Below are 25,204 nucleotides of genomic sequence, written 5' to 3'. Positions count from 1 at the left end.
GCCAATCTGATGAAGGAAATCCCTTAACCAGTTTGTCACAAGTTAGCAGTAAAGCCAAACATGGCAGAGAATTTAAAGAAACTTAGTCTTTCCTAACTTGCATTTTCTTTACAGAAAGAACATACCTAACTAAGCATTATCCCTGCTCATCTTCGCTCTTTAATTCACTTTTCCTAGAGAGGAACAGGGGTCACGCATCACAACAAGGACCCCCAAAACCTAGACTCCCTCAAACCCCTTGCTAAGCCCACCTCTCGCGAGATCAGTGGTCTGCGCTAGCGGGAGCGAAGGCTCCCGGAAGTGGGCGGGGAGCCAGGGCCACGCCCCCTGTGTTAGTCCGAGGGCCCAGCGGAGACTGCACGTCCTCTGACCGCGGGGGGGCGGAGTCTCGGCCGCCCTGGCCTGTCGCTGTCGCCTGGCCTGGGTCCTGGCGCCCCTCCCCGTGCCCTTCACAGCGCCCTGCCCTCCCCGGGCGGTCCCGCGTTCCTGCTGCACCGGCTCCTGCTCCCGACGCCGCACGTCTATCCCACTTGTAAGTGCCTGGAATGCGTCCGGCTCTGGACACGCGCATTCTTTCTATCTATAGCCTCTCTGTACATCGCATGCCGCTGCAGCTATTCCGGGGGCAGCAACTGCTTCCCTCTCTAATCACCTCCCTATTGGTGGCTTCAGACCCGAATTTGGGACCTGAGTGCTCTTCCACCTGTTTGTTCAGCAGCCTGGAGGCTGCAGTGCCATTTGGAGCTTTCAGGGCCCCCTGGCTCAGGAACGGAATGCATGCCACTGAACTCCAGGTTTCCGCGGGTGCATTGCTTTTCTCTGAGAATGTTTTAGGTTTTGTTTTGTTTTGTTTTGTTTTGTTTTTGTCTGTTCTCATTTGAACAGAGTGTAAGAATCCTCATCTTTGCTTCAGGCTTTCTTATTCTGCTCCAAGAGAGAAGAAACTTCTCCCTTGTCGGACTTAACTGACAAGATTTCATTCTTTCTCATTGCTCTTCTTGTCTTTAAACATATCTAGGACATGTAAGTGCCGCTGTCAACTCCAGAGAGTTTTAGGTCATATTTTCTTGTTTTTTAAATATATAATTCCACTTTGTTTTATAGGGGTAACTCATTCCACTTTGGAGTCCTTTTAATTCTACGGAAAGAGTTCAAATCCTCTAGGAGTCAAAATGGAACACAGTAAGCAGATTCGAATTTTACTATTGAACGAAATGGAGAAGCTAGAGAAGACCCTCTTCAGACTTGAGCAAGGTCAGTCGCAAGTTGTTTGATTAGCTCTTTTTATATCTTTTAATACATTAAGACTCTATTAGATTATTTTAAGTTAAGAATTAGGGTCTGGGTGTTGGTGGGTATATCTCGGTGGTAGAATGCATACTTAGCCTAAATAAGGCTCTAGATTTAATCCTCTGCATGAACATACATGTGCACACACACACACCATACACTAAAACAACTTTAAGCTAGATGAAATTTCATAGATCTTGATTTGTGCCAGACTGGTCCTATGTTCCACATCAGTGGTGAGTAATGAAGGTTTATGCTGATTAAGAATAGATCTGTCGAGTTAGCTCAATGATAGTTCAGTTCACTTTGCTGCAGACTACCACCTGAGGGAGAAACTACAGGTTATAGTGAGTCCCTCATGGGTAGAACTTGTGCCTAGTCTGGATTCAGTCCCTACACCAGGAAGAAAAAGAAGTGGTAGAAAGCACATATGCTGTTAGAAGACTGAGCATGCTATTTGTAACAGCATTTATTGTTACAACTTGTGAAGTCATATATAATTTAGCTGTGCATATATCTGTAGGGTGGCTTTCAGAGCACACTCTTTTTCTTTTTGAGATGAGCATTGGTAGAGTAAGCAAATACGTAGTAAGCTTGCTTTTACTATCAGAAGCCTCTCAAGCAAGTAGAAGACTGAGCCAAATAAAAAGTGAAAAATCTGAACAAGGGATGTTGAGCTATTGTTTAAAGAACAAAACTGAACTAGGGACATAGCTAAGAGATAGAATACTTGCATAATATGAGCAAAATCTTGGGTTCAGACCCCAGTATGACAAGAAGGTGTAAGTAAAAGTTAGAGATCAATTTGCAGTACCATAAGACACATTAATGGATGCCTGACATTCGGTACTGAAAACATTCCACTGATAACTTACAAATATAAGTTATAAAATACAAGAAGAAAATTTTTTATGCATCAAGACAAAAATCAGTCCCCTGGGACATATTCAATGGATATTGATAAACATCTTGAAGAATATTTTTCTTTAATATTTTACAAGTTAGATTTCTGAAAAACCATCTTCTGTGTTGCCTTGATGCTGAATAGTCCTTGTCTTCCAAGTTGGCTTGGGGTTTTAGATCCCTGAGTTCTGGCTCCAACTTGGCTCTCCTGACTCTGCACTTTCCTAGTTTGTCCTTCTCTGCTGTCTTCAGTATTCCTCTCACTTTGGTGTCTCTTCTTAGGCCCTCTGTCTTCCCCATTTCAATTAATTGCCAGCGTTTGCCTGGTTCCCTTCTTGCTCTGTTCATCTACTATCAGATACCATGCATTCCCATGGTCTGGGCTCTTGCCCCTCTGCTGAAGACTCTCTTTGAAATAAAGGCCTCAAGTGTCTGTCACTTTTTCCTTGGAAGCTTTTAAATCAAGTATAATGGCAAGGGTCGGGAGGTAACCTTTATTCATTCATTCATTCATTCATTCAACTACTAACAAACTAATGCTGAGCAAATTGCATTAATAGTAAGCATTAATTTCCTTGAAAGGCATGTCACTCACCTGTGGAGTTTAGTTTTAAGACAGTAATTTAGTAATGCCTAGTTTGGTAGCAATAGAGCCCTAAGTAGCAACAATGTATTGGTCTTTCTGCTTCTCAGTCCACTCTGTGGAGCTTAGCTTGGTTCTGATTCTATTCTGTAGACCAGTTATGGGGTAGCTGTGTTAGGCTATACTCTTCATCCCCATTTACCAATTCATAGTGATGTCTCTGTCTTCTTATCTTCACAGGCTAGAACCTTAAACATTCTTAATGATGTCACCTCTTTAACTGTCATCTCTCTTTAAACTCTATCATTTCTCTCTGATATCTCTCCCTGATTGTTTCTTCCATCTAACCAAATGTGAGCATCCAAATCATCTACTTATTCAGTCTTTTCTCTTTTGATTTATGGGACCTCTGCCTGACTTGCAACAGGACATCCCGAATGGAGCTGCAGTTTTTCGTGCCAAGACTGAACCTGTTTCCTGCCTTTGGTGTCCGAATCTTTACAGCTCTACCTTCTGCCCTGCTTCTTCCATCTCCAGTGTCTTTTCTCGTGCTGTGCTGTGCTGTGCTGTGCTGTGCTGTGCTTACATCATTCTGTGTATTCAGCATCCAGTTAAAGTGCCTTAGTGAAGGCCTCCTGTAGTTTTTCACTGTCTCCTTGGTTTGGTCTCAAGTTTCACAATGAACACAGAACAATTAAGTGCTGAACAATAAAGCCTCCTCCAAAGCTTGTTAGGAGTTCAGTGAGGTTTGTGAGGACAGACAGTCGTACAGACTTCTATGTGCAACACTTAATACATTTCCACTGACTAATTCTTTTTTAAAATTATTTGCTTATTTTATGTATATGAGTACACTGTAGCTGTCTTCAGACACACCAGAAGAGGGCATCAGATCCCATTACAGATGGTTGTGAGCCACCATGTGGTCCATGACCTCTGGAAGAGCAGTCAGTGTTCTTAACTGCTGAGTCATCTCTCCAGCCCCCTGACTAATTCCAAAACCCCAGCAAAAACTAATCCAAACTGGAAATTCATCTAAGTTGCTTGAAGAGGCAAACTGAAGAGTTGTTTACGAATAATATCAGCTGGACAGTGGTGGCACACAGGTTTAATTTCATCACTCAGGAGACGGGCAAGCAGATCTTTGAGTTCAAAGATGGCCCGGTCAACAGAACAGGTTCCAGGACAAGCTATACAGAGAGACCGAGTCTTGAGGAAACAAAAAACCCACACAAAACAAAACCCCAAATAATTATGTGGTTCAGTCTGTACCACTAAGTAAATTCAGTAAACCCATCCTTTTTTTTTTTGTAATAAATTCTGATCATATTATTTTAGATCAGTGGTTTTCAGCCTTCCTAATCCTGTGACCCTTTAATACAGTTCGTCATGTTGTGATGACTCCTAACCATGAAATTAATTTGTTGCTACCTTTTAACTGTAATTTTGCTACTGTTACATTATGAATCATAATATATATATTGAATATGCAGGATATATGACCCCAAAAGGGTTTGGAACACACAGATTGAGAACTGTTCTTTTAGAAGGTAATTTATGATGTGAAAGAAATGTTGAATAGAGGGAACATTGGGACAAGAAATAATTGAGAAGACCCTTAAAAAATTCTGTCCTATTTACATGCCTTTAATCCCAGCACTCAGGCAGAGGCAAGTGTATGTCTGTGAGTTCTGAACCAGCCTGGTGGTGTACATGGAGTCCCAGGCCAGCCAGAGCTACACAGTGAAACCCTGTTCCCTCTCCACCTTAAAAATTCTGACTGGGCCAGGCAGATGGCTCGATGGTAAAACGCCTGTTGGACAAGCACTCCATAAAAGCTGTCCCTGTCTGTAATCCTAGCACTGGAGGGTACAGAGACAGGTAGATGTAGGAGGCTTGCTGGCCGTCTAGTCTGACCAGTCAGTGAGCTTCATATTCAATGAGAGAAGCGTCTCAAAAATAAATAAATAAGGATGATTGGGGAGAGATCTCAGCTGAGAGCACTTGCTGCTCTTGCGCCCACATGGCCGCTCACAACCTCCTGGAACTCCAGTTCCAGGGTGTCTGACACTCTCTGCTGGCTTTTGTGGGCGCCACGCACACACGGGACACATACGTACATGTGGACACTCATACATACACATAAAATAAAAATAAATAATTTTTTTTACTCTTAAATAAGGCAGAGAAGAATGACGGAAGACCAGCAACATCAAGGCTGTGCACACCTGCACCTACTTTACACACGGGAAAGTAAAGAAAACCGTCTAAGCAGTCATGCCAGCTTAAAGATAAAACCTGAACAGTAATGATTGAAAAGGGAGACAATAGGAAAACTTTAAACTCATAAAGCGTGGTGACAGTTAAATGTAAATTAGGAAAAAAAACACTGATTTGGGATTTTTTATATTTGATTCAAACCCTTCTCTGCTTTTATTTTTTTCCACTGTAAGAATCAATTATAATTTTCAACACTGACATCTCTATAGATTTCTCAGACTCAAGTAACAGTCCAAGTAATTATCTGTTCTAATAAGATTATAGCCTTTTCTGTTTTCCTTGTCTCGTTGTGTATCAGAAAATGAACAAATTTAGCATTCTTCAAACCTGAAGTTGATTCTTCTGTCTTTTGTATAGGTTGATTTATAATTTTTACTATATTTATCATTATTACTATGTCGTGTGTATGTAGCATGTGGTGTGTGTGTGTGTGTGTGAGAGAGAGAGAGAGAGAGAGAGGGATGTGTGTGACTGCAGGCACGCTCACACCACTGAGAATGCATGGAAGGCAGAAGACAGCTTTCGGGAATGGGTTCTCATCCACAGAGGAATTCAATTTCATCCAAGGAACTCAGGATTGTTAAGCTCAGATGCCAAGCATTCTTATAGAGCCAACCTTCCAGCCCAGTTGTTACTGGTTTTTATTTTTTTTTTTTTTGTTGTTGTTTTTGTTTTGTTTTAAATTTTAAATAAAATGTTATTTTAAATAAAATGTTCAGCTAGGCTTGGTGGCATACACCTTTAATCCTAACACTCAGGAAGCAGAGGGTGGTGGATCTGTGAGTTTGAGGCCAGCCTGGGCTACAGAGTAAATTCTAGGACAGCCAGGGCCATACAGAGAAACCCTGTCTTGAAAATAAATGAATAAATAAATAAATAACAAAAAAATCCCACCACCAACATCAACAAAAATTAATTAAAATGTTCATTTACAAAGGTTTTCTTTTTTAAAAAGATTTATTTTTATTTTATGTGTTTGTTTGCTGGCTGGCATGAGTTTATGTGCACCATACATAAATACATACGTATATACATACATACATACATATACATATATTTTATATACGTGTGTATGTGTGTGTGTGTATTCAGGTGCCCTCAAGGGCCAGAGGGTACTGAATCCCTTAAACTGGAGTGAGATGCAGTTGTGAGCTGCTTTGCTATGGGTGCAGGAAACGGAACCCAGGTCTTCTGGAGAGCCAGGAGCACTTTTACCTGCTGAGTCATCTCTCCAGCTGCCTGAGGTTTCTTCTGAAACCATCGGTCTGCTGCCTAATGGGGAATTTTTGTTTACAGTAGTAATTGAATCCCTAGTCTTCCTAGCTAGCTGTGTACAAGATGGCTCTGTCTGTCCAAGTAAAGTGTTGTTAGTGCTAACATTAACCAGATAGCCACTGCGTACTGTTGTGACCCAAGCTAATTTTAGCAGAGGTATTTCATGTACTGTAGGAAACCTGCTCAGTTTCAGTGATTTGACTTAGCAGTTTAGAGTGGCTTTGAGCTTTGGGGATAGTTACTAATCCCCTACTGGGATAGAGAAATAAAAGATAGCATCTTTTCTTTGATAAATAATTCAGTTTGGTAACATATAAATGGACATTGATGCTCAGTCAGATGAATGAAAAACCAAAAGGCAGAGGTTGTAGTCTGATGGAGGCTCACAGGCCGGCCTCCTTGTTCGTTGCATTTTTCCTTGAATTGCACCTGTACTTGACCTAGGTTCGTTAGTCATGGTGTTTTATATCATGTAGATTTTGGTTGTAGCTTCATCGTAGAGTGTTTATGTAGCATGCACGAGTCCCTAGATGCCATCCTTAACCCCACAAAACAAGTACATTAAACTAAAATTTACAAAATAGAATCTCTCAAAAAATTTAAAACGAGAGGAAAATTAACTATGAACATCTCTTTTACTCCGTAGAAATTGTCAAACCTAGCCAAGCATGAAAGCGCACGACTTTAGTCCCAGCACTTAGAAGACAGAGTAAGACACAGATGGAAAACAAGAAGTCAGGGAAGAATGGTGGGGGTGGGGGTTTGGGGCACAACACACAGAGAGACTGACTTGACTTAAAGATGAGCTAGAACACTTTCAAATTTGTCCTTTTTAAAGTTTTATCAGCCTTTTATCATGTGAAACTTAGAAAATCTCACTAGAAAGAAACCCCAAAACTTTATTTGACCTGTTGAGGTAAATGGAAATAAGAGCTAATTGCTTTTTTCTTTTTTCTTTCTTTTTTTTTTTTTTTTTTGATGAAACTGAAGTGTGGAGCAGAGTTGGCAGTTTTTTCCTGTGCTGTCCAAGCGTGAGCCCTTGAGAGCTTGTCAGCTGTCTGCTCTCTGCTGTAGCTAGTCAGCCCTGCCCCTGGAGCACAAAACAGCATAGACAAGACTTAAACGAGTTGTGTGCTTGTGTTCCAATAAAACTTTATTTGTAGGGGCTGGAGAGATGGCTCAGTGGTTAAAAGCACCTATTGCTCTTCCAGAGGTCCTGAGTTCAAATCCCAGTAACCATATGATGGCTCACACCCATCTGTAATGAGATCTGATGCCCTCTTCTGGTGTGTCTGAAGACAGCTACAGTGATCTTACATATAATAAATGAATGAATGAATGAATAATCTTTTTTTAAAAAAAACTTTATTTGTAGAAATGTGTTGAGCCAGGTACAGTTTCCCTTATTATTGCAAAATGTTCTGAATATTTACTCTAGAAATGCTTTTGTTATTACATGGTTTTATCTATATAAGTGAATACCTGCCACCTTTAGCAATTTTCTAATCTATTTCAACTCTTGTAAATAAAGATGTCACTTGGTTTTCCAAGTGTAAATATAGATTAGCTTGTAAAAATAATTACTAGGTGTCAGGAAAGATAGATATTTTCTAACAAGACTTTAGCAAAAGTCTACACAATTGAGGTTATGGTTTAATATGCATAACCTCCAAGAACTCCTTTTTTAAAATCTGTGTTTGGATATCTCCCCCCCTCCCGCCCTCGTGTGTGTGTGTGTGTGTGTGTGTGTGTGTGTGTGTGTGTATTAAGGTTCAAATTGCTCTTGCAGGGCTGGAGAGAGGCTGAGGTGGCTCACACTTCCTGCTTGTACAGGCGACTTTGGTTCTCAGCACCCATGGTAGGTGGCTGTAAGTGCCTGTAACCTTGGGAGAGCTGGCTTCTGAGGACATCAGTGTTCATACGTGCATATAGCCACACACACATACACATAGATTACAAATAATTAGAGTCTGGAGAAGTGTCTCAGAGGTTTAGAACACTTGCTCCTCTTTAGAAGTCCCAGGTTTAATTCCTAGCATATACAGGATCATACACAGCCATCCGTAATTCTAGTTCCAAGGGATCTGATGCCTTCTTCTGACCTCTGAGAGCACCAAAAGTGTATGTAATTCACAAACACACACACACACACACACACACACATGTATTCTTGCATGCAGGGGAAATACACATAAATAAATGAAAAATATAACTTTAAAATTGTAAACTAATTAAAAATAAATCTTTAAAAAATAATGAACTTTTGAAAAGCCATATTATTTTCTTGATAGTGTCTGCTTTATATTTGAGTATTTTGTCTGCATGTGTATGTGTGTACTTTGTGTGTGCCTGGTGCCCATTGAGGCCAAAAAGGGTGTTGGAATCCCTAGAATGGAGTAAGGGGTTGTGTGTTGATATTGGGAATTGAAAGTGTGTCCAGCCATTTTGCATTTGTTTTGGTGTTACATAATTTACACAGTAAATAAGAACAGTGTACATGCATGCCACATATAAATATTTGTATTTGAAGAGGGTACTTGAGAGAGGTACCCCATTGCTCCAAATACTGTCTGAGAGAGTCTAGGTGAGTTTTAACCTTTGTCCTATAGTTTCTCTGAATTATTGTGTAATTACTAAAGCAATATTTGTATAAACTTAAGAGACAAGTTGTTTAAATATCAGCAGTACCTCTGATATTTGTGCGTGTTCCAAATGTTACTATTTTTCCTGGTGATAAATTTAATTATTCTTAGAAAAATGTAGAAATTTATAATCCTGAACATCACGATTTTTTTTTTTTACTGCATTTATTGATTGAAATGGGCCTTGCTATGAGATTTTTTTCCCCTGATGATAGTTCCTAGCCCTGGCTGGCCTGGAACCTGCTACATTGAGTAGACTGGCCTTGCCTTTCCAGCGATCATTCTCCCGAACTCCATAGGCTCACACAGATTGCGACCTAGTTGCCTGAGCCTCCTGAGTTCTAGGAATCAAGGTGTGCGCTGTGTGTGCTACACACCAGCCATGTTTTAATCCTCTCTGCAGTTATTTTCAAATCTGTCATTATTAATACGTCCTTAATCTTAGTTATTTTCTCAAGCATGAAAGGATAAGAGTATATAAAAAGTGTCAGAACAATTTTGTGACCTATTTGTGACAATTTTATAATTTGTATTTTCCATTTGTCTTTTTACTCTGTTTTAGCCATACTCTTTTTCCCAGAAGGATTTCAAAAGATGCTAATTCATAGCAGGTTATCTGGAGAAGAATTTCCTTTAAAATGGGCATCAGTCTTCTCAAACCGTGTGCTTTTACCAGCTGATTTACAGATTATCTAAACCCTTTGTTTTTGTGGCAAACCCTGCACTGGCAGCACTGGGGCTTAAGAAGCAGGAGAACCCCGCCCACTTCCCCGCCCACTGGATCCTGGCCTGATCAGTACAGGGACTTTTAGGCCAGCCAGGACTACAGAGTAAGAATTGCTCAAGCAAACAAACAAATACAATTTAAAGACTTTATTCACTAAATGTTTATCCAAAAACTGTAACAATCAGCATATCCTCAGACACCATTGCTCTGTGTCTAATTCCCACCAAAGTCCTCACACTGTCACAGCTGTCTGTGAGGACTGAACTCAACTTTTTCCAGTTCAGGTTATTGTTATTGTTAGTATAATAACATGGCTCATTGTTAATGGCATCTGGAGTCTTCCGACACGTCACTATTGGTGGCACTGTAACCTTACAAACTGTATTCCTTAAATAGTAAATATATGACATTCAGTTTTACTCCTTCATCTCCAGGCTACAGATGTCACATCAAGATATATTAACACTCATGACATTAATCCAATTTTATGTTTCTTCTCATCCTCTTGTGTGATTGACTTGTCAGTAAACTGTAATAGTTTTAAAGGACTCTTTTTTTCTGAACTTAGATATCAAGAATGGACTAAAGCACTCTGAAAACCTTACTGTAAGCTCTCATCCAGGACCTGTTCTATTTATAGATCAAAGGCAAAGTAGATTTCATGCAGTCCTGTAGACTCACCTGTAGAGAGGCACTAGCTGCACTCCCACTACTGAGGGACTCAGCCCGTCCTCCGAAGCTCTGGAGCTAGGCAGTGCTTGTCTGAAGCTATGGAAGTCCTGCGTGGCATCTTGCTCTAATGTAAGACTCCCAGCTATATTGAAAGTCCCTTGTTTAGTGACCACTCTTAGAAGTTACCTGAGCCAGATCTGCAGCTTCTATGTTGGCTTTGCTGTTTCAATTTGGAATTTTTATAGTGGAGAGGTGACTCCTTTTCTTAAGACGGATGAGCCAGTTTCTTCTGCCCTCTGTAGCTTCCTCTCGTCCCTCCCCAGTCAGAGTAGAAGCCACCTAAGGCCTTGCTCTAAAATAGGCTTTTGCTGAAGGAAATGTTTTGGCTGTGTCTGTTGTTCATGCAGACCACTAAGTCATGCCAGCATGCAACCACAGGCAAAGCACGCCTACGTATGGCTCACTAGCCACATGCTGGTCTTCAGCATACGTCCGTCTTTAATTCACCTTCTACACTAAGATTTAAAGTGAGAGGCAGCTCTGCCTTTCTCTTGGACAGTTAAGGTTATTTATTGATCATCCTAATATCAACACTGTCATGCCTCAGTGTAACATGTAAAATGTAAAAATGAAGTGGCCTGGGGGGGTTAGCTGTAGGAGCAGTCAAAGCAATAGGTTTGGCTGCTATGTTCTCCAACTTGAGTGGGTGCAGTCCATGATACACAAAACAAATTAGCATCAAAGGTCACTGATCCAGAACAGCAGATAAAATAGAAATGAGGACAGTGAAATTGTAGCCCACATGAACATGCACTACTTTTCTTCAGAATGATATTTAATGTATATGTGGGTATATGTTTGTCCACACGTGTGCAAATGCACACATATGTGAGGTTGTTTATGTTCGCGGGAAAACCAAGATTAATCCTGAGTATTGTTCCTCAGGATGACTGTCTTCTGTTTTAGAGACAGGTTCCTCACTGGGACTGGGACTGCCAATAAGGCTAGGGTGGTGCCGAGGTGCCCTCTGTCTCCTTTGCCCCAGTGTTGGGATTACAGAGCGGGCACACCTAAGCCCAGCTTTTTGTATGGATTCTAGGGATCAAGCTTGGGTCCTCACACATGCATGGCAAGCACTTTACAAGCTGAGTTATATCCCTCCTGCCAGAATGGTTGTGAGTGTGTGTGTGTGTGTGTGTGTGTGTGTGTGTATGCATGTTTTCACATATATGTGGGTGTGTGTATGTGTATGCATGTTTTCACATGTATGTGGGTATGCATGCATGTGTAAATGTAGAGGCAATCTTTCTATACCTTTTGATATAACGTATCTTACTGAACCAGGAACTTAACTATTTGGGTAGACTAGCTGGTCAGCAAACCATAGAGATACTCCTGTCTCCGCATATCTGTTTTTCTTATTTATTTGCTCTGTTCATTGCTTATGGTGACCATCTCTCTAGTACTTAAGCTCAAGGTGGGTGAGATGGTCCTGGAAAAGGCACCTCCTGCCAAGCTCGATGACCTGAATTCAGTCCATGATTCACATGGTGGAAGGAGAGAACTAACTCCTGTTCCCATGCCATGGGACATGTACACACACAGACTTACAGGTTCACCAGCTAAGTTCTTCAGCTTAGGTGGGTAGAGTTCATGATATGTGATAAATATATAAAAAATTTAAAAGAATGTAAATCATAGAAATCAGCTGATATGTTCATTATTACAGGGTAGGTCTTCATTGTATGGTTTTTATTAATTTTGTTGCATGTTTCATAAGCATTATAACTATTAGTATATTTATTCTCCTTTTATTTGTTTCTTTTCCTTTTCTTTCTTTTTAATTTTCTTTGAGGCAGGGTGTCTCTATGTAGCCATGGCTGTCCTGGAACTCACTCTGTAGACCAGGCTGGCCTTGAACTCACAAAAGATCTGCCTACCTCATGCACCACAAAGTATGCACCACTACACCCAATAGTATATTTATTCTCAATAAGTAAATTCATTAGACTTTAAGAATTCTACTCAGGACTGGAGAGATGACTCAGTGGTTAAGAGCACTGACTGCTCTTCCAGAGGTCCTGAATTCAATTCCCAGTAAACACATGGTGGCTCACAACCGTCTGTAATGGGATCCAGATGCCCTTTTCTGGTGTGTCTGAAGGTAGCTACAGTGTACTTATATACATACATAAATAAAATAAATCTTTAAAAAAATCTACTCAGAACCTTTCCTTACCTTCTTCAATTGTTTTTGTCCCCATAAATTGAGACAAATCTTTATACACATTTTTATTTATTTATTTTTTAAATGGGTCTTACAGAGCTCAGGTTGACCTTGAAATGGCCGTGTAGCTAAGAATGACCTTGAACTCTTTACTCTTCTGCATTTACCACCCAAATGCTAGGATTACAGGCAGGTGCCACCACAAACAGTGTTTAAAACTTACATGCCCTTTATATGTAATCAACATGGATATAGTCATAAGTCTCCCATTCTGATCACTGTAAACAAGTCTGAGCTGAGCAAGGGGACATCAATAGACAAGCCAGTGTGGGAAAAGTTCCTGGGGCCTCAGCCTTACAGAGAGAACTGCAGGCAACTAAGAAATGCTGAGAGTAGGAGAGAAAACACCAAGCATTTATCCAGTACCCAGTGATCAACCCAAAACACAGACGTACAATTAACAAATACAGGCTGGGCAGTTTGTATTTATGTTTTTAGGTGTGTGTGTGTGTGTGTGTCTGTATGTGTGTGTACATATTTTTAACAAAATGAAAAAAAAAAAAAAGGCCATGGATTTGAAGGAGAGAAAAGAGGGATGTATCAGAAAAGGAAACGTTAAATTATGTAATTATATACTCAAAACATAAAAGAAATAATTTTTTTAAAATCTACTATAAACCAACCTAAACTTTCTGTTGAGTAAATTGTAATCTTAACTGTAACATATGTGTTTTTTCCTCTTATAACCAAATAGTTGTCACAAAGAAGTCTCAGATATATTTTCATAGAAATAGCCTAACTTTGGTAAAACTGGGGATATTTTGACTTTCAGATCCACAAAGCCTTAATAATTATGAGAAGTGTGGATACATGCAGTAGTGTGTGGCTGCCACACGTGCAGGCTCATCAGAGCCCTCGGCATACATCCCTTCCCAGTTCTGAGCCCAGTGATATGTTTGGTAGCTTTAGATCAACCATGGTGGGGTCGTTCTGTAAGGAAGTCAACAGATACTACAAGCTAGTGCTTCCCATCCCCAGGGGAGGTTGTCAGGCTTTTAGTGGCACACTGCTGTGCTTGAGCAGGTGTAAAAGATGCACCCCAAAGCTTCCAGAATATTCTTTGAGACTCCACAGTCTGCTAAGCTTTTCTGTGCTAAGGTGTCCTCTGTCCTTTCCCAAGTTCTGCATGTGATCCCGTCCTCTCGTGGAGATTCACTTTCTTCATTTTAGTCTGTGAAATAGTTGTGCACAGGCACCATCTGGGTGGTTGGTTGAGGGTTAACAGTAGGGGTTCAGAATGGATTGGCGGAAGGATTAGGGCCAACCGTTGGGAAATCTGTACAGCTCACAGTTGTGTGAATAGGAGTCAGAATGCAGGGGAGGGGAAGGAGGGTGCTTCAGAGGAGACAGCTCTGGAATACTGATTACATTTGCTAAAGTATAAAATTCAGCTAAATCAAAATTCCAAGTAGTTCCAAAAGTAATATTAGGTACAACAGATTACCTAAGTATATTTGAGAATTCTGTTTAAATGTTAAGTCCTTCAATAAATTTATTAAAGTAATTTATTCAAATGTTCTTCTTGTTTAGGGTTTGAACTACAGTTCCGATTAGGCCCAACTTTACAAGGAAAAGCTGTTACTGTTTATACAAATTACCCATTTCCTGGAGAAGCATTTAATAGAGAAAAATTCCGGATGTTGGATTGGGAAAACCCAACAGAGAGAGAAGATGATTCCGATAAATACTGTAAACTTCATCTGCAGCAGTCTGGATCTTTTCAGTACTCCTTCCTTCAAGGGTAGGCCAGAGTGAACCTACTGTGTGGCTTATGTCATCTGACTGTGCGTGTTACTGTGTGAGCAGTGTTTCTGCAGGATTCATAGTGCTTGCTTTTGCTTTTTGTTTTTTGCTTTTCTTCTTTTCTTTTGTTGTTGTTTGATTTTTGAGACAGGGTTTCTCTGTGAGCCCTGGAGATCTGCCTGCCTCTGCCTCTTGAGTGCTGGGACTAAATACATGCACCACCAGTGCCCAACTACACTGCTTTTTGGGGATGTGATTAGGCTGTGATTCTTCAGTTTGGGGGTCACTGTAGATCCCATTCCAGACTCAAGTTAAACTCCATGGTTTTCCTGCCTTTGGCTTATAGGATACTATTTTTTTTTGAATGATGTTGTTGCTGATAGTCATTAGCATATTTATTTTCCTTAGTGGTTAAGAGCTTGAACTGCTCTCATTGAGGACCCAAGTTTAGTTCCCAGCCTCAGCATCAGATGACTCACAACCTCCTGTACCTCCAGCTCCAGGAGATCCATTGCCCTCTGACTTCCGTAGGCATCGGCTCTCAAGTGCACATACCCACGCACTGACAGAGTCGAACACATGAGGGGCGGAGGGTGGGAGGGAATACCTGGTATGTTGTTTTGTTGCAACCTTGTAAAATGACTTCTATGTACTTAAAAATACGCACATTTAAGCCATGTGTGGTGACACATGCCTCTATTCCATCCCTGAATCCCTTAGTATACAGAGGCAGGAAGATCTGGACTTCAGGATCTTCCTTGACAACATAGTAAATTTGAGGTAGCCTGGGCTACAGGAGACCCTGGATGAAAGGGAGGGGAGAGTGTAAGTGGGCAGTTAACCTTTCAGATAGATTCATACTAAGTTAACGATTTTTTTCCCCTCTAATTAAAAATGTTTTGGTTTATTTTTCCTTAGACAGGAGAAAAGTGGCGGAGGTTACATAGTTGTGGATCCTGTTTTACACATTGGACCTGATAACCACGTGTTACCCTTGGACTGTGTTACCCTCCAGACATTTTTAGCAAAGTGTTTAGGTCCCTTTGATGAGTGGGAAAGCCGACTAAGGGTGGCAAAGGAGTCAGGTAATGTTGTTTGCTTTCTTTTTTCTTTTCATGGTTTGAAAACTATGTTTTCATGATACAGCTCTCCAAGGCTTTTTTTCTCCTTTTAATCTTGCTTATTAATGTACTAATAAAAAGAAAATCTATGATGCCCACAAATGCCAGGTTATGTGGGTCAGGTTAACAAAGGGAGAACTTGGTCATAAAATGATTATCATTTGTAAGATTTTATTTGACATATGAAAGTCAGTAATAAATTATTAAGGGAAACAGAATAAAAAATATGAAGGAAAATGTATCATTATGCATAGTTTTTATTAGCCAGTATTGATTATCCATTTCCTATATTTAAGGCACATGCTACTGGATATGCCAAGAGTAAAGCGAAGCTAGGTTGTGTTTCCCTCTGGAGCGAGTCGGATGTCCAGGATGTCCAGGGGAACATTCTGCTCTCGAACTAACTGTTTTATAAAGAAGGGAACGAAAGCTCATTGGCAGGGCTGTGATGAATGCGAGTCCCATGGGGCATTTAAAGCATTACACTTGTGTAGGATATTCTGTACAGGCCGCTCTGTGCTCTCAGAATTACAGTGGAACCTGACAGTGGCTAAGGCTGTGGTGATGGTGCCCATGGCCTTCACGTCATTCTCGTAGATGAGGACAATGCGTGCCTAAAGCCTTCTATAGATTTGCCGTCAGTTTTTTATATAAACCTAGGATTTGAGCCCCTGTCGTGGGCTTCTTTGCCACTGGCATGACTGTCTTACTGCTGACAAATAGCCTGGAGAGCTCATGTGTGTGCTGTGCTCAGCTCTGGGTGGATCTGCTTGCTTTTGCTTCTCCATACAGTGTTCTGTGTTTTCTCTTTTGTAGGTTACAACATGATTCACTTCACCCCGCTACAGACTCTTGGACTGTCCAGGTCATGCTATTCCCTTGCTGATCAGTTAGAATTAAATCCTGACTTCTCAAGGCCTAATAAAAGATACACGTGGACTGATGTGGGGCAGCTGGTAGAGAAACTGAAGAGGGAGTGGAGTGTTCTTTGTATTACCGATGTCGTCTACAATCACACTGGTATGCGCTTTGGTGATTTCAGTGTGAATAGGAAATTCTTATTATTTAATTTTTAATATTTTCATCTCACTTTACATTATTGTTAGAAGTGGTAGCAGTTTGCAGTATGAGGAATTGATTACTGGACCTCCTAAATGCTAAACTAAGCAAGCTGTCTGCCTCTTAGCTGTGTCCCCGGCCCTTTGTATAACATTCATTCTAAAGACCAAAAAGACAATTAAGAGGCCTTCAATGTTAAAAACGAGTTTATGGAATAAACCCTTTTTACTTCCAGGGGGAGTAGTGTTAGGTGAGCATGAGTCAACATGTAAGGACTTTGATGTCGATAAAAATGGGAGGATACAGAAAAGGGACTTGTCATGTTTCCCCCTGAATATAAATACTGCATGTAAAGACGGGTGGGGTTCTGGACAGCAGGAGCTCTGTTCTGTACCATCTACCTCAAATGTGATGCTACACATGCTGGGTATGGCAGAAACCCAACACTTGAGAGGAGGAGGCAGGAGGATTACTATGAATTCAAGACAAGTCTGGGCTACATTCTGAGTTGAAGGCCAAAAGGGCTGAATTATGACACTTTATTCCCAGGAACCAAATAACAACAATAATCTCCATCATTTGGAGAGAATATTATTGCTAAGTTTTTTACATGATAAAAAAGTGTACTGTGACATCTCCAGTACTAAGAGGAATAAAGTTAGATTGTTTGTAATCCCAAATAGAATTCTATATGTGTCAAGTTTTCCCTGCTTGTCATAGCAGCTGGCTTCATGAGGCCTGGGCCGTGGCCTTCCACTTTAACCCCGTGTGCCCTATAGGACCCACTGTGTGAATGGCAATGTGGAAAGTCCGGCAAACACTGCCTTACATATGTCAACAATGGGAGTTCTGGGTGGCATAGTTTAAGGACATGCATTGTTTAATCAAGTCTTTCCTAAGTAGCCATAGATACTAGGAAGTTACTTAAAAGCATATGCATATGTTGTCACTATTGGTAATAATCTCTATAGAAATGGCAAAGGAAATTGGAGTTTTAAGAAGACACATCCCAAAATGTGATGCCTCTGCATGTAATTTGGAACCAGGCTTCACAGCTTACATGGAAACTTTGTATCTCTCATTTGTGCTCCATTTTTACCACTTGAAAACTGGCAGTATTAAGAATGACTTAGACACCCAGGATATTCACATCAGATTAACAAACCACATATGCTACCAGTGGTCAGTTAGAACACTGCTTAGGCTGTGGCTCATTAGGACACTTAGAGCCATAATGGGGAGCCAGGTTCTTCTGGGTCATTCTATCATCTCGAACTCTTTGCTTCTGATGTTTAATCAAATATGGCTGCTCTGCCTTTTGTTGCTACACTTAGTGGAAATGGGAAGTTACTTCTTTAAAGGCACAATCTTACATATATGTTACTTCTGTCTACATTGCATCAGATAGGAGACAAAAAAAAGTGTCTTTTATCACACCTAGATACATGGGAAACTTGTCATAGTGCTAGGTTCTTGATTGTTTTTTGTTTTTGTTTTTCAGATAGGGTCTCACTTTTTAGCCCAGGCTGGCCTGGAAACCACTTTATAGACTAGACTAAGTTTAAGCTTTGGCTAAGCTTTAAGCTTTTGGCAATCCTGCCTGGGCTCCCAAGTGCTGGGGTTATAAATACAAACCACCAAGCTGAGAGGTGCATCCCAGCACTCAGGTGCAGAGGCCATCTCTGTGAGTTTGAGGCCAGCCTGGTCTACAGAATGAGTCCAGGACAGCCAAGACTACACAGAAAAACCCTGTTTCAAAAATAGCACAATAAGTAAATAAACAAATGCTTCCATGTCTTGCCTGGTTTAACTTATTATGAGATCCATGTTCCTGATGATTCCTATCTTCACCCACATGTTTATTTATTGTAGGTTCAACTAAATGTCAAATAACTGGACAGTAGAGTAGAAAGAACGGTGATTGTAAAGTCCAACCTACATACAAAATATGTTTCTCCCTTCTCTTTAAGCTACTAATAGTAAGTGGATCCTTGAACATCCGGAATCTGCGTACAATCTTGTAAATTCTCCACACCTGAAACCTGCCTGGGTCCTCGACAGAGCGCTGTGGCATTTGTCCTGTGACGTTGCAGATGGGAAGTACAGAGAGAAAGGAGTCCCTGCTTTGATTGAAAGTGACCAGCACATGAGTGTAAGTGTGTGCAGAAGAGCACCCCACCAGCGATATGAAAATGTGTAGAATATGGCTTACTAAGAAGGAAGAAATCAGGTCAAATACATTTTATGTTGTTTTTAATCTTGAAATTTTTCAGTGCATTCGGAAAATAATTTGGGAGGACATTTTCCCAAGGATTCAGCTCTGGGAGTTTTTCCAAGTAGATGTTCAAAAAGCAGTTGAACAATTTAGAAGACTGCTCTCTCAAGGTAACGGCTTTACACTGGGCTGTCCTGTCACTCTTTAAGAAATGTAAAGTTACTCGTAAAGGGACGACTTTTTCTTTCCAGTTAACATCATTAAATCTTTATTGCATCATATTTGTATGTTTTGTACTACAAAACTCCAATTTTTCTTGGCATAGTGATGCATGCCTTTAATTCCAGCATTTGGAGGGAGAAAAGCACATTTATATGCTTATAGGAATAAGCAAATTCCTCTTTCTCAAGTCTTAAAATTATTAATTAGTAGTTTCTTACGTTCTTTTCAAATATTTTTCAAGAAAAGTAAGAATTTATCAGTTTCATATTTTCTCTATAATGTATATATATATATGTCTATGTTAATATTTATATAATCCATACAAATAAGACTAGAGACTAAACAATATGTTTGATTTTTTGTTGTTGTTGTTGACAGGATGAGTTTATTATTTTGTTTAACTATTTCTCTTAACCCCTACTAGGTTTTTGAAGTATCTTACTTTACTAGTGATTTAGACAGATTACTTTCAGTATGTTTGTCATTCACTTATTAGAACACATGTTGAACCAACCTGTGTATGCTAGAGACCTTTGAGGCAGGAGGATTTGGTGGTGACCAGCAAAACCAACCTGTAGGAATCCCAGGTTTTTCTCTTTCAACAGTTAGTCTCTCTTCTATATCCCCTCCCGAGTGTGGAGGGGGTATGTAAGTAGGTGGGGGAGGGAGGAATGATGCTTTCTAACTTTAAAAGAATTTTTATGAATAGTTGTATACTAAAAAATTGAAAAGTGACAGTTATAATCTATTATTAATACTTACATTTGAAACACATTTTTTTCTTTCAGAAAACAGAAGAGTAACTAAGTCTGAGCCAAAAGAACATCTTAAAATTATTCAGGACCCTGAGTTCAGGCGGCTGGGCTGTGCTGTAGATATGAACATCGCTCTGGCGACTTTTGCACCACATGAGTATGTTATGTATTTGCCCTGTAATTCTACTCATAAATATTAATGCTGACATTGGTCCTCAGAACCCCCACAGTGAAAGGAGAGAATCTACTCTCAGAAGTTTCCTTTCACTTCCACACACATTGTAGCATGTGCACAACCCAACCACACACTTAAACAATTCCTACACACACAATAATTAACTACATAAATAAACCAATAAATAAGTAAATGTAAAAAAAAATGTTTTTAAATAAATAATCTGTCATTTCAACACCTTAAACACCTTTTCCACATTCTCTGTCAGTCCATCCTGCTGAACATGTATGTAAAACCTTTTACAATTGAACAACCGCCTCAGCCGTAGCTCAGATTCCGACTACAGCATCTGAGATTCTTGTGACACCGGGAAGTGTTTAGTGTGGGTCTTTTGGAGGCACTGACGTTCGGCTCCTTTTGTGCTAGCAACGGGCCGGCTGCAGTTGAAGAGTGTTGCGGTTGGTTCCGCAAGAGGCTCGAGGAGTTAAATTCAGAGAAGCGCCACCTCACCAGCTGCCATCAGGAGCAGGTTCGAGTTTTGAATTGCTGCTTTTTCTTCCTTGAGTTTGACTGCCTGTTGCCATTGGCGTTGTAACATGATTCAATGTTTTCTAGGCAGTTAACTGTCTTTTGGGAAACGTGTTTTATGAACGACTGGCAGGCCATGGCCCTAAACTAGGACCTGTCACCAGGAAGTACCCTTTAGTTACCAGGTACTCTTCTTTTTTAATGTCCTCTCACTGACAGTTAAAAGCTGAGAATATTTAACTTCTCAACTTAACCTAAATGACTTCAGTATGTTATATTGAAATAGAAATTTTGATTCAGAAATACACTTGATGCTGATTAATTTTGTTATGAGAATGTTTAATTAGAAAACTATCACCACTTTGAATGCATTTATATTTGTATACATTGATATTTCTGAAAGAATGCATATTTAATGTCAGTCTGTTTTCTGTTGCTAAAAGAATACCAGGGATTGGGTAATTTATAAAGAAAGAGAGTAGGCTGGAGAGATAGCTCAGTGGTTAAGAGCGCTGACTGCTCTTCCAGAGGTCCTGAGTTCAAATCCAGCAACCACATGGTGGCTCACAACAATCTGTAGTGAGATCTGATGCCCTCTTGTGTGTCTGAAGACAGTGACAGTGTACTTATATATAACAAATAAATACATCTTTAATAAAATAAAGAAAGAGAGCTTAATTTGCTTGAGGGTCTGTAGACCAGGAAGTCCAAGAACATGGCACTGTGTCTGCTCTGCTTATCCTCTGGCCAGGACTTGTGGGCTGTTTTGGCTCTGGGTAGATGAAGGGCAAGTGAGAGCAGAAGGAAGACAAAGCACAGGGTGGCATCTGAGAATCCACCTCAGAACTATGGCAGGTCTCCAAGAGCAAGAACTCACTCAGAGATACTCATCCACTCACCAGGGTATCATGCCCCTACCCAGACACCTGTCATTGGGCCCCACACCTGCTGTGGTGGCACAAGTCCATGATCTGTAATCCTAGCCATAAGGAGGCAGAGGTAGGAGGAGCCCAAAAAGTCAGCCTTGCTACAAAATAACACCATGTCTAAAGAAAGATGGGGAGGTGTTAAGGTTCCAACAGATGAACCTTTGAGGTTGTGCTGTAAGAATAACACCTAGCAGTAGTAAATTCAGTGTTAGTGGGAGAGGGCAAGCACCTAGCTCCTTACATAGAAACCGGCAGCTTGGGGGCTGGAGAGACTGCTCGGGAGTTTGAGCACCTGCTGCTCTTGCAGAGGACCTGGGTGCAGTTCCTTGTGTGGCAGATCACAGCCACCTTAACTCCAGTGGAGGGGGTGCGTCGGCCCCTTTGCTAGCCATTTCTTAAATCCTACTGATTATTCAAAAAGTCCACTGGTGATTTTTGCTTTCTGTGAGGTTTATATTGTATAAATGGGGCCAAACAAATTTGATTTATTCTACTCATTAGGGAATTTGTACTGTTTCTACTTCTCATTGTCTTCAAGGAGTTTCTCTGTGTGGACCTTGTTTTAACTCTGTCTTCCTAGGTATTTTACTTTCCCCTTTGAAGAAATGGCCTTCTCTGCAGAAGAATCCATGATCCACCGCCCAGATAAAGCTTGTTTTCTGATGGCACACAATGGGTGGGTGATGGGAGATGACCCGCTGCGGAACTTCGCTGAGCCAGGTGCTGGTTTTTCACTTCTCCTCAGATGGGGAAACAAGAGCTTGTGGAAGGCCACTTTAGATGTCATTTTAGTCAGGAGGCTGGAGAAATGGCTCAGCAGTTTGGAGTGCTGACTGCTTTTCCAGAGAACATGGGTTCAGTTGCCAGGAACCTCAAGGTGGCTCACAGCCATCTGTAATTTCAGTTCCAGGGAATCAAACACCCACTCTGGCCTCTGAGGGCAGCAGGAACACACATGGTACACAGACATACATGCAGGCAGAACACCCATACACCTAAAATGAAATCATGTTTTTTTAAAAAAATTTAGCCAGGTATCATTTATGGAAAAAGCCAACCCAGTTTAGAAGCAGTGCTGTTTCCTTGAGCATTGTTGTTCTGTTTCATGCACCACTGAAAGCAGCCCTTCCTCCTGAACAGGTTCGGACGTTTATTTAAGGAGAGAACTTATTTGCTGGGGTGACAGCGTTAAATTGCGCTACGGGAATAAACCCGAAGACTGCCCTTACCTGTGGGCACACATGAAGAAATACACTGAGATAACAGCCACTCACTTCCAGGGGGTGCGCCTTGACAACTGCCACTCCACGCCTCTCCACGTGGCTGAGGTACGGACACCTCTGTTGACAAAGAAAGGCAGTGACACCTGTAGGCTCCAAAGTCCCTGTCATGCAGGTCTACTCTGCTGGCTGTACACTGCTGTGGGTTTGGTAGAAATAGTGACACACATGACAGCTTATCTAATTCTAACAAGCTTCTGAAACAACTGCTATAATATCTTAGGCTGTAAAATATTTAATAAGTTAGTTTTTAAATTTAGAAAAAAGATCATATTTTTATGTAATGGCATGCATAAGAAGTGTTTATTGGTAATAAGTAAAATGCTAAGTGGTCTTTTGGGTCGTTTCCAATACAGATTGTCAACAGTGTACAGTTGAATGGCTTTCCACTGCACAGTGCTTATTCAGCTCTGGCTTTCTCTTCACTGTAGGGGCACTTGGAGCCGTGCTCATTTAGGACTGCTCTGTCCTTACACCCCTAGCCCTTACCATGAATAGTTAAACTCCAGTACTCTGGCATCCTGAGGCCACACAAGTGGGAAGGTGCTGGCATTTGTTGTCATCTGCTGGAACAAGTTCATCAGCATATACAGTTATCAGTTATCAGTTATCAGTAATCTTATCAGAGGCACTAAAAGCAAATAAAGACCCGGGAGGAGGCTGGCAGGGCTGCAGTGTCACAGGCTGCACTGGTAACGACACTAACTTTTCTTTTCCCTTTCTCTTCCCCTCTGTCTCCGTGTCTTCAAATCTAATCTCCCTGTTCACCGTTGTTCTCTGTAAACGCTCTGGTCCTCCGTATGTGGATCTCTTTCATGTTCTCTTACATGTGCACATCAAACTGTTTGGAACTTCCTATCGCATCTCTCATTTTGTACCTGTCTTATGCCAAATCCACACCTAGCCTTGCCCCCTCCTTCCTCTCTGTCTTGCTCTCTTCTTCCTTTTACATCTGTGACTGTGCTTCTTGCAGTACATGCTGGATGCTGCTAGGAAATTACAGCCCAATCTTTATGTCGTGGCTGAGCTGTTCACAGGAAGTGAAGAGCTGGACAATATCTTTGTTACTAGACTGGGCATCAGTTCCTTAATAAGAGGTAGGTTTGCTGAAGCCCATTTGCTGAGATGCTTCACTTTTGTCTAAGTAGATTATAAGGTGTGTGATAGCGTTATGTACCATACCTAATAGAATGGAGTCCCCTTTTAACAGTGCAAGTGTCTAATTTGTAGTACGATGCTCATTTCAGATAGAAAGACTGCTGAGCCCAGACGATGATCTCCCCCCAATCTCACCACTTAGGAAACTGAGGCAAGAGAATCACATATTTAAGGCCAGCCTTGTCTGCATTTCAGGCTAGCCTAGGATACATTTTTCCCCCCCAGATCCTATCTCAAAAAATAAAGGGTAAGAAAGCTAGTGTGGTAATTCAGTGAGTAAAGGTGCAGGGGACCCAAGATCTGAGTTAAGTCCTCAGAACCCACATGGTAAGAAGGAGCGAGATGACTCCTGAGAGCTGTCCTCTGATGTCTACACATGTGCTGTCACCTGTGTACCCTCACAGAATAGATTTTAAAGGTGAAGGGGGGTGAATTACTGATAAAAAACAACCATGTTTGTATATTTTGGAATACACAAATTTGTTTTTTAACTACCGTATGGTGCCGTCTTTAGGTATTTTTCCGTAGATTTGATATAATCAGCATCCCAGTGAACAGCTATTGATCCCTTTTTCTACTCAAGTTGTTTCCTCAGCCTAGTAGTAGTGAAGTGTTGGTCACTTGGACTTGATGACATCGGTTAAGTACTTACCTCTCACTTTTAATAATGTTGATATGCCTTAAATGTCAGTCATGGTAAGAACTGTAGCCTTCTCGTGGACATTCCTGAGTGACACGGATGGCTAACCTACCTGTGTTTGCTGCTCTGCAGAGGCAATGAGCGCGTACAACAGTCACGAAGAGGGCAGATTAGTCTACCGGTACGGAGGGGAGCCCGTGGGCTCCTTCGTTCAGCCCTGTTTGAGGCCTCTCATGCCAGCTATTGCTCATGCCCTGTTTATGGACATTACCCACGATAATGAGTGTCCGATTGTGGTAAGCATCAACAGGTTTCTTGTGCTGACTTATTTTGCCAAATGCTTTAGGATTTAGTTGTCTGATACTTGATGGTAATAGTATCCACTTACGTTTTAAGGCATTGAAGTACGTGTTTTTAAAATGCTTCAAAAACAAAAAATGCACCTTCCAGAATATATCTGTAATTGTCCTTTTGCTTCTTTGCTAATGAGGTAGGAAGCGTCACTTTGCGTTTGAGGGAACATAAACTTTTGCTTTCTTCTTTTCTAGCACAGATCAGCCTACGATGCTCTCCCAAGTACCACGGTTGTTTCCATGGCATGTTGTGCTAGTGGAAGTACAAGAGGCTATGACGAGCTGGTGCCTCATCAGGTGTGTTTAATCTGCAATCCTACCCATGACTTCATTGTAGTTAACCCTGCACATGTGACCCGACTTTGCC

General features: G+C 41.0%; 1 protein-coding gene across 3 annotated transcripts in view; it reads left to right on the top strand.

Moving 5' to 3' along the window:
- Positions 1-396: 396 nt before the first annotated feature.
- The window catches only part of AGL (amylo-alpha-1,6-glucosidase and 4-alpha-glucanotransferase), a gene marked incomplete at its 3' end in the record, with an annotated part of 55,370 nt that continues 30,562 nt past the window's right edge, over positions 397-25,204 (top strand). For 2 of the 3 annotated variants that reach the window (XM_080916149.1, XM_080916151.1), the window contains exons 1-15: positions 397-532; positions 1,105-1,254; positions 14,190-14,400; positions 15,321-15,487; positions 16,340-16,543; positions 18,553-18,734; positions 18,856-18,967; positions 19,808-19,931; positions 20,376-20,478; positions 20,565-20,662; positions 21,987-22,126; positions 22,547-22,734; positions 23,660-23,783; positions 24,617-24,780; positions 25,033-25,134. In XM_080916149.1, the coding sequence (XP_080772275.1) occupies positions 1,173-1,254; positions 14,190-14,400; positions 15,321-15,487; positions 16,340-16,543; positions 18,553-18,734; positions 18,856-18,967; positions 19,808-19,931; positions 20,376-20,478; positions 20,565-20,662; positions 21,987-22,126; positions 22,547-22,734; positions 23,660-23,783; positions 24,617-24,780; positions 25,033-25,134 (2,001 nt within the window). In that variant the 5' untranslated portion in view covers positions 397-532; positions 1,105-1,172. Of the gene's footprint in view, positions 533-606; positions 1,024-1,104; positions 1,255-14,189; positions 14,401-15,320; positions 15,488-16,339; positions 16,544-18,552; positions 18,735-18,855; positions 18,968-19,807; positions 19,932-20,375; positions 20,479-20,564; positions 20,663-21,986; positions 22,127-22,546; positions 22,735-23,659; positions 23,784-24,616; positions 24,781-25,032; positions 25,135-25,204 lie in introns of those variants that run through there. The other variant, XM_080916150.1, reaches the window with a different exon arrangement.

This window comes from Micromys minutus, assembly GCF_963924665.1.
Source record: "Micromys minutus genome assembly, chromosome: 4".
Taxonomy (NCBI): domain Eukaryota; kingdom Metazoa; phylum Chordata; class Mammalia; order Rodentia; family Muridae; genus Micromys; species Micromys minutus.
The sequence above is the reverse complement of the archived record's forward strand: the minus strand, read 5'-3'. Positions and strand labels throughout refer to the sequence as shown.